Source organism: Marmota monax, unplaced genomic scaffold (genome assembly GCF_021218885.2).
Source record: "Marmota monax isolate L192 unplaced genomic scaffold, Marmota_monax_Labrador192_F-V1.1 WCK01_AAM20220418_F8-fsc00061, whole genome shotgun sequence".
NCBI lineage: Eukaryota > Metazoa > Chordata > Mammalia > Rodentia > Sciuridae > Marmota > Marmota monax.
This window is the reverse complement of record NW_026695230.1, coordinates 16,298,266-16,308,056: the sequence shown is the minus strand read 5'-3', so window position 1 is coordinate 16,308,056 and position 9,791 is coordinate 16,298,266. Positions and strand designations below refer to the sequence as shown.

General features: G+C 43.5%; 1 protein-coding gene across 4 annotated transcripts in view; it reads left to right on the top strand.

Moving 5' to 3' along the window:
- Window positions 1-9,340: 9,340 nt before the first annotated feature.
- Ipo7 (importin 7) overlaps window positions 9,341-9,791 on the top strand; it is a 59,672-nt gene continuing 59,221 nt past the window's right edge. For all 4 annotated transcript variants that reach the window (XM_058576875.1, XM_058576874.1, XM_046438153.2 and 1 more), the window contains exon 1: window positions 9,341-9,597. Coding sequence is in view for 3 of the 4 variants with exons in the window: in XM_058576874.1 (XP_058432857.1) it covers window positions 9,514-9,597 (84 nt within the window). In the remaining variant the exon portion in view is untranslated. The remainder of the gene's footprint in view (window positions 9,598-9,791) is intronic.

Here is a 9,791-nt window from a genome sequence, read left to right as displayed (position 1 = left end):
GGCCAATTTTGAGTGAGTCTGGGAAGTTGAAGACTGTCCCCTGAGGGTTACTGTTTACCAAGATGTAGAGCCTGCCCAAATAGATCCCCAATGGAGGGAACCATGGTTGGTTTCCAATTTTCCAGACAAAGGGGGGAATGAAAAACCAGCCTCTACCTCAGAGCAAAGCCTGTCCAAGGAAGGGGGTGTGACCCTTGTCCTTGGAAAGACCCACTGAGGACTCCTATGAACATACCCACCCTGCTGAGTTGTTTATCTACAAATAACAGGAGAGATCTGCTGCGCCAGGTGTCCCGACTCAGTCAGGCTAGATGGGGACCCATATCAACCCCCTAGCAGCCACCAATCAGCATGAGACAGGGAAAATACCTGGGATCCAAGATGACCCTCCCAGTAGTTTTTGGTGGTTGATAACATGTTGGGAAACCATGTAGTTCAGCATGTACTCCCCTTGTGGTTTAAACCAATCAGTACAAACGAATCCCCCTCTTGTTACTAACCAATCACCCCTACCCAACTTGTTCCTGCCAGTGAATGTGCTAATCATGTTTTAGAGTTGTTTTATGATTTTCCCACGGTGTGTGATGATTTGCTAAGAGATACTATGATGTATGTGAAGTCCCTGCCTTCCCCAAAGAGTGTATAAAACTGCTGCAAACCCTGGGCTTGGAGCCTCTCAGCGTCACCAGTTGCTGTGTGCGTGCAGAGGATCCAGCTAGCTTGCAATAAACACCTCTTTGCTGCTTAAAAAAATAAATAAAATAGAATAAAATAAAAATTAAAGAGGATCTACCTTTCTATTGTAATGAAAATGTCTTCTGTTTCTAACCATGGCAGAGTAACAGTAAACACCTCTTGTTGTAAAGACCGAGAAACTGAGTAAAATACATTAAATAACTATTTTTAGGTATTAGACAAGATATGTGGGTACATTGGTGACTTAGGAAGCTGAGGCAGGAGGATTTCAAGATTGAGGCCAGCCTCAGTTTTAGTGAGACCTTGTCTCAATAAAGGGGATGGGGTGTGGTTGAGTTGTAGAGGATTTACTTAGCATATGGAAGGCCTTGAGTTACATCCCCAGTAGCTGAGCAGAAAAATATTCCAATCATATAAGTCACATTCTCTATATTAGTAACTTTATAAAATAAAACCAAATCTACATATAAGTTGGATATACTACTTACTCTGTCACCTAGCTCCCAAATGGTCCTGGGGCCAAACTATTTTTTAAAAAATATATATAGACTATTTTTTAAAAATATTTTTAGTTGTAGGTGGACACAATACCTTTATTTTTATGTGGTTCTGAGGATCAAACCTAGTGCCTTATGTGTGCTAGGTGAGCGCTCTACTATTGAGCCACAAACCTAGCCCCCAAATTGCTTTTGTATAGAAAGGAACTCTGTATTCCTAGATAGGGTCATGCACCCAATGTGTTCTTTTTTCTCTAAAGTATGAGACACAGGCTCTTGTCCAGCTATACACTTGCAAGACTTTTTGTCTCCCAGTTCTTGGCACTATCTCTTTAAAAACATATGTATCTTTTTATCACCACCCCTTCTCCTTTTCAGTTTCAGGGAAGAGTATTAATATTTTTAGATCACTGTCTACATGCCAGGTGCTTTTGCATACACTATGCTGTGCTGTAATCTTCACAATTCCATAATATATGTCATTTTTGGAATCTAAACTATATATGTAATAGTACAAAGAGAGCCAGGTGAAGTGGTACACTGTAATCCCAGCGACTCAGGAGTGTGAGGCAGAGGGTCAAAATTTGAAGCCAGCCTTGGAAACTTAGTGATATCCTAGCTCAAAACAAAAATAAAAAGGACTGGGGATTCAGCTCAGTGGTAAAGCACCCCTGCCCTCAATCCCCAGTACCACCAAGTAAGGAAGGAAGAAAGGAAGAACAGCTGATATCCAGAACTCCAGCTTGGCCATTCTTACATCTGCGACAGTGATTAACCAGGATGCTTTTTTCAATAGCTATTTTATTATTTCATTTTTCCACATCATAAGGTTCTATTTTTATTTTTTGAGCTCATACAAACCTAGGTTAATGTTTTTCTGATCAGTTTTATTTTTTGACTGTGGAGTTTTTAAACATTGCAATGGAGATTTCACCTAGGTAAAGCTACAAGGCCTTTACTATTTTCTTATGTGTTGTACGTTTGTGTACACTCTTGTGTTTTGTGTTGTATGTCTGTATGTGCGTATGTCCATATTTCTTATATGAGGAGCGCTCATGAAAAAATGGATCCGAATTATTATTATTTTTTTTATTCACGTGATTTAAATGGTTTAATTTAAATTATGTAAACAGCTGTTAAGGATTGTTTTTAAAGGTGGTTAACAGATCTGTTTGTTTACTAATTTAAATTAGGTAAAAAGCTGTTAAGGATTGTTTTTAAAGTAGGTTAACAGATCTGTTTGTTTACTTTCACCTTTCCTTTTCATTATATTTAATAATTCTTTTCAGGATAATGTCTCTTTAGCATCATTGCCAGAATTCCTATCTCCATCCTAGTGCCGGTGAAGAACTCAACAAGTAATGCTCAAAGAGTCAACTTACTTTGGGAGGAAACGGATTTTGGGAGGAAATGGACATATTGATAGATTCCTCTGCTTTGAACTGCTTGCAGAACTTGCCTGGACTATGTAACTATCGTTTGGTGCAGCGAATTGTGGTAATGCTTGCCGCGTCCGGCCAAGGGAGCCGAGTCCGGCGAGGGACGGCGAGGTTAAAAGACACACAGGACACCAAGGTTCTTCATCCAGGAGTCAATAATAATCTTTATTGCTAACACACCTTTTTTTATACCCCAAGCAGCAGAAGTGTAAAACTACCCAAAAGCAGGAGGGAGGGGGGAGAAATTTAGTTTCAACATCTATTATTGTCAGGTACCGAAACCTCCCTTAACAATAAGTCCATCAGACCAGAAAAGGTCAAGGCATTCCCGTGGGATACATATGTCTCAGACGGATAAGCAGGAACAGAAAAACCGCAAGTTCTCCATGGCCTTGTGAGCTGGCCACACTGGCATGCAGAACAAACTAGTGGAGGTAGGGCTCCAGGGGCCAGGGTGGACCTGCTGCCAACAAGTCCCCCTCTTTTGTTTTTTGCATGCCAGTGGGAATCAAGTAGCCCCTGTCTTAGGTCGTTCACAGCCCTTGCGATGCTTACCCGTCTCTGGGAAGGCCCCGATTCCCTGGATGTCAAATTTTGACCTGCACTCACTGCTCCAATGATTTCCTTTATGACATCTAGGACAAATTCCAGGCATCCCTCTGCCAGCACCCTCACTCCTTTCCTGGCAGTTTCTCTTTATATGTCCCTCTTTCCCACACTTAAAACACCCCTTAGAGCGGGTTCCCCTGTTATCAGCTTTTTGCATTCCAGTCTTAAGGGCAGCAGCCAAAACCTGACCAGTAATATGAGGCCCATCTATATCTTTGCATGCTCGAATCATGTCATCTATACTTTTGGCCCGGGAGGACTTAATAGCATTTTGGCAGTAAGTGTTAGCGTTTTCATATGCCAGTTGTCTAATAAGTGGCATAGCCTGTTCTAGATTAGGGAATATTTTTCCAGCAGCCTGCATTAGGCGGGCTATAAAGTCCGAATAAGGTTCAGAGGGTCCTTGAGAGATCTTGGAAATTTTTGCTTCAGTCTTAGAAACGGGCAGGGTTTTCCAGGCATGGACTGCAGCTGAGGCTATTTGAGCATAAACACCTGGGTCGTAATTAATTTGTTGGCCTATGGTGGCATACTGCCCAGTTCCTGTCAACATTTCAGCATTTCGCCGTTGATGGCCCGCATTCAGGTTAATCTGAGCCAGCTCGCGGCACCTTTCATGATATTCACTTTTCCACAATAAGAAATCCCCTCCAGATAACACAGCCCTGCAAAGTTGCTGCCAATCATTAGGTATCAGTTGACTGGCTGAGAAAGACTCGAAGAGGGTCAATGTGAAAGGGGCATGAGGTCCATAATTAATGACCGCCTCCTTAAGCTGTTTTATGTCCTTGAAGGCTAGGGGGACATGGGCTCTGGCCGGCTGTCCATCAGCATCGGCGTTTTCAATCATTGGAAAAACCTGAGCCGCTCTAGAACCCCAGTGGACCCCCGCCCGTCTAGTAGGGGCGTCCTCATTCCAATCAGGATTATAGGGAGGAGGTGCGGCAATTGAGGGGGCCCTAGGCACCCTCACATTTGCCCTTTTAAGGCGATGTTCTAGTTCCTCTATCTCCCTTTCTAATCCCTCCTCTTCCTCAGAGAGAGAACTGAGGTCCTCAGGATCCTTTTCGGGCTTAGAAATCTGGAGGCGTTTCCTACCCTCCGAGCCTGAGTCCTCAAGGGGACCCTCATCCTTTAAGGATTCTGCCATTTGCTCCTCCTGCACCTGATTAAGGGCCTGTTCACATTCAGCAAGCTGATCCTTGATCTTTACTTTATCTGTTAATAAAGCATCCTTTACCAACCTCCATAAGGAAAAGGTGGCAACTGGGACACTGTCTGAGCCCCGGTCCCTCAATAATTTCTGAAGGTCATGCCTCACCAGGTCCCAGTCACTATTATTAAGAAATCCTCCTGTCAGAAACCAAGGACAAGCCTGGGCAATAATTTCAACGAATTCGGTTGCAGTCTTAGTTTTTATTCCTGTTCCTTGTGTATTTAACAGCTCTTTCAGTTCGTTGGCCAGACGAACCTTCGCTGTTGAGTTACCCATGGTACGTACCCTGTCTCTTTAAATTATCTTTAAACCAATCCTCCCCCTTCTTTCTTAGAAGGTGAGCCCCGTCCGCTTACCCCTGCTTTCCGGATCTCAGTGGGAACCTCCAATTGCCGCGTCCGGCCAAGGGAGCCGAGTCCGGCGAGGGACGGCGAGGTTAAAAGACACACAGGACACCAAGGTTCTTCATCCAGGAGTCAATAATAATCTTTATTGCTAACACACCTTTTTTTATACCCCAAGCAGCAGAAGTGGAAAACTACCCAAAAGCAGGAGGGAGGGGGGAGAAATTTAGTTTCAACATCTATTATTGTCAGGTACCGAAACCTCCCTTAACAATAAGTCCATCAGACCAGAAAAGGTCAAGGCATTCCCGTGGGATACATATGTCTCAGACGGATAAGCAGGAACAGAAAAACCGCAAGTTCTCCATGGCCTTGTGAGCTGGCCACACTGGCATGCAGAACAAACTAGTGGAGGTAGGGCTCCAGGGGCCAGGGTGGACCTGCTGCCAACAAATGCTGACATATCTTTGCTGATGGTGTCACCAGTGATGCAATTTTTCCCAAGGAGCCGTCAATTGGCTTGGTGTGGTGGCATTTCTGTATCCTCCTCCCTTCTGCTAGTGATGGTCTAAAATTTGGGGGCCAATGGCTTATGCTAGACTGGTAGTCAGTGACGGGTATGATCCAATTGCAGTGGTATCAACCTAAAACAGGAGGCTGACGCCTAAAGTTCAGTTTTCCGATGACGGGTAAGAACCATATGTTGAATTGGACAACCTACCAGGCACGGTCTAAGCCACATTAACCTCACTCCCCCACTGGCACCAAGGCCAAATTTGGGGGCCAACAGAGGTGAGGCAAAGAACCTCACCCCCCCACTGGTGCATAGACCTATCCACAAGTATGGCTGTATGCTGGACCGGTAGTCAGTGACGGGTATGATTCAATTGCAGTGGTATCAACCTAAGACAGGAGGCTGACGCCTAAAGGTCAGTTTTTCCCATGACGGGTAAGAACCAGATGTTGAATTGGACAACCTACCAGGCACGGTCCTTAAGCCACATTTCTTGTTGTTTAATTAATCAGAAGGGGGGAGATGCTGGGAGCCATTAGCCAAGTAGGTATGACAATTTCCTTGCCAGCGTACCCCATGTTGCTGACATGTTGCAGTGACATTGATTGTAAGTGACCTTGCTCAAGGACCAAGGCAGATTAGGGTGTTCCCGGTTTTAAGATAATCGTGTTTAGGGCGTTCCCGGTTTAGGTTCCAGGTTTAAGGTTTAAGATTATTCCTTCTGGGAATAGGGCGTATCCTGCTGCCTGAGTTCCCCTTGAGTTCTCACGGGATTCAGACAATATGTTTTGGAGATAGAAGCCCAGTGGAGGTGGATTTGGGAAGAGAACGTGGATTTCCCCAGAACGTGATTGTAGAAGGCTGGTGTGAGTTCGGGAATAAAGAGTTGCTGTTTGAATCTACAAGCTGTGTGGTGGCTCGTGATTGTGTGCCCAGCCAGACTGCGGCATTTGTGCCCAGCCAGACTGTGGCAGTTCATGAAGAGATTTAGATTCTGGCTCAACCATCTAAAATCTATTCATTCTTTTCAGTATTTGCTCACTAAAGTATTTACTGAACTTCTCTAGTCATTTGAGCCTTGTGGTAGGAATGGAGGATGCAAAGGTAAATAAAACATAATCCTTTTTTTAAAGGCTCTCATATTAAAGTGGTGAAGGGAGAGGAAAATTCTTTATTTTTTTAAATTTTTCTTTCATGATTTTTTCTTTTAAATATATAAATATTTTTAGTTGTAGATGGATACAATACCTTTAATTAATTAATTTATTTATGTGGTGTTGAGAACAGAATCCAGTGCTTCACACATGCTAGGCAAGTGCTCTACCCCTGAGCTACCAGCTCAGCCTGAGAGGAAAATTCTTAAACTTATTATATCAGTACAATGCTAGAGAGTTCTACAGATCTTTATTATGAAGATTTTTTTTTTAATATTTATTTTTTAGTTTTCAGCAGACACAACATCTTTATTTGTATGTGGTGTTGAGGATTGAACCCGGGCCGCACATCCCCAGCCCAATTATGAAGATTTTTTGACCTTTCACAATCTTAAGTAGACTACCTAAGCCTTGAGTTCTTCATTTGTAAATGAGGAATAGTTATACTTCACTTCAGGCACGGTAGCTGGCACATAACAGGAATTAATATTACCAAGTCCACTATTCCAGGGAAAGGCTTTTGAGCTACATCCCTAGTCCTTTTTTTTTTTTAATTTTTAAATTTTTTTTTTGAGAGAGAATTTCAATATTTATTTTTAGTTTTTGGCCGACAGAACATCTTTGTTTGTATGTGGTGCTGAGGATCGAACCCAGGCTGCATGCATGCCAAGCGCGCTACCCCTTGAGCCACATCCTCAGCCCTTTTTTTCAGAGTGGAAAATAGAAGTTTATTAAAGGACAGCAGAAAAGACTTCTCCCAGAGGAAGAAGGGGACCCAAGAGATGGAATCATCTTTTTTTTTTTTAAGAGAGAGAGAGAGAGAGAGAGAAAGAGAGAATTTTTTAATATTTATTTTTTAGTTTTTGGCAGACACAACATCTTTGTTTGAATGTGGCACACATGCCAGGCGAGCGGGCTACCGCTTGAGCCACATCCCCAGCCCACATCCCTAGTCCTTTTTGTTTATTTTTGAGAAGTGTTCTTACTAAGTTGCCCAGGATGACCTTGAACCTGACATTCTCCTGACTCACCTCCCCAAGTATCCAGGATTACAAGTGTGTGCCTCTTAACCTGGTGGCTTTTACTTTTTTTGTGTTTGTGTGTGTGTGGTACTGGAGGAGATTGAACCCTGTGCCTCACACATGCTAGGTACACACTCTTAACACTGCGCTACACCCTCAGGTTCCTGAGAAAAGTTTTAGTGTGCACTCCTCCTTTCTGTAAACTAAAAACAACAAATGATCAGTTAACAAATTATACTTGAAGCTGTTTACATGATTTTATCACAATAACATAGATATGAAAGGAAATTACCCCCAATCTCCTAGAAAACAATTTTTTTTTTTTCATTTGCCAAACTTGCTTCCCAGTCTTTGTTCATGTTACAAAGCTAAATCTTTGCATGAATGCTTTCCTGGTGATACAAGGTATATATTTGTAATCTGGGAAAGGGCAGTGTCTCCCCAGTTGCCTTGGGTACTGGACTTCATCTTCTGTGCACAAGGAATCCTGCCTCAGTCTCCTAAGTAGCTGAGGCTGAAAGTGTGTGCCACTGCATCCAGCAATATTTGCAATTTTTAATGGCTGTGACATATTTAATTAACTGGATTCTTATAATTTGCTCAACCATTTTCATATTGTTGGACATTTCTCTTGAGATGTAGTTTTTCAGTGGAGAGAACGAAAACTTTGAAAGCAAACCTTTGTTGGAAAGCATAGTTGAACATCTGGTTAAGTAATCTTGTAAAAGTTATTTAATCTTTCTGAAACTGCTTTGATGAATGAAGATGAATTTTTTAAAAAAAATATTTATTTTTTAGTTGTAGTTGGACACAACACCTTTATTTCACTTGTTTATTTTTGTATTGTGGTGCTGAAGATCAAACCCAGGGTCTCAGTACTTGCCAGGTGAGCGCTCTACCGCTGAGCCACAACCCCAGCCCTGAAGATGGATTTTACTAGGGCCTACACTTTTACTCTGCATTTAGAGGTGATTTATAAAAAGTCCTGGCAAACATATGGATATTCAATAGACGTCATTATTTCAGTATTTTGTAATTACAAAAAAAGTAATGTGAAAAATAGCATTCACACATAAAGCTTAACATTTTGTATTATAGTATTTCCTTAGCATAAACAGTCTCATAAAATGGGATTACTGGGTCACGGAGTATAAACTTTTTTTTTTTTTTTTTTTTTTTTTTTAACATTTAGAAATACATCTCGGGCTGGGGATGTGGCTCAAGCAATAGCGCGCTCGCCTGGCATGCGTGTGGCCCGGGTTCTATCCTCAGCACCGCATACAAAGATGTTGTGTCCGCGGAGAACTAAAAAAAAAAATAAATATTAAAAAAATTTTTCTCTCTCTCTCTTTGAAAAAAGAAATTTAGAAATACATCTCAAATTGCTTTTCAAAAAAGTTAATTCAGAAGGGCGTGGTGGCACACACCTGTATCATCAGCGACTAGGAAGGCTGAGGTAGTAGGACTGCAAGTTGGCGGCTAGCTTCAGCAATTTAGCGAGTCCCTGTCTTAAAAATTAAATAACTAAATACATAAAACTGGGAACATAGCTCAGTGGTAAAGCGCCCCAGAGTTCAATCCCCAATGCCCGCCACCCTCACCAAAAAAAAAAAAAATCCTTTGATTACACAGCTATTACAAGGATTGCATCAAACATTGTATCAGATTCCCTAGGTATATTATATGAAATCTTTGTAACTCATTGTCTTAATTTTCTTTCCGTGGTTTAAACGTTTTTTTCTCGAAGAGAAGGACTCATCGGTGGGAACCAGCCACGTGGGCTGCGTCTGCGTCCGCGGACTACATTTCCCAAAGCCCTCCGCTGGCACGCCGACAGGAAGTGGCCGGAGCATCTCCCGCCTCCACACCGAGGCGAAGAGGTTCTATCCGGGGCCTTGGCGCTTCTCTTTCCTTTCGCGCCGGTTGCCGCTGCGGAGCGCGGCGGGTCCATGTGCGCAGTGAGTGGCGCTACTCTTGCCCCAGTAGCATCCGTGCTCCGGGTTTGACCGAGTCCGCGCTACAATGGACCCCAATACCATTATCGAGGCCCTACGGGGCACCATGGACCCAGCCCTGCGCGAGGCCGCGGAGCGCCAGCTCAATGAAGTAAGGACGCCCGGCTAGCGGCGGTGGCGGGCGGGCTGACTCTGGCAGGCAGAGCCCTCCCGGCCTGGCCAGAAGCGCGGACGGTGTCGCCAAGGGGCCCATATGGAGGGGTCTGGTGGAGACCTGACGGCAGTGCCACGCCGGGACGCCTCAGGCTGATGTGGTGGAGGTGGCAGCCGCCAAGGCTGCCTTTG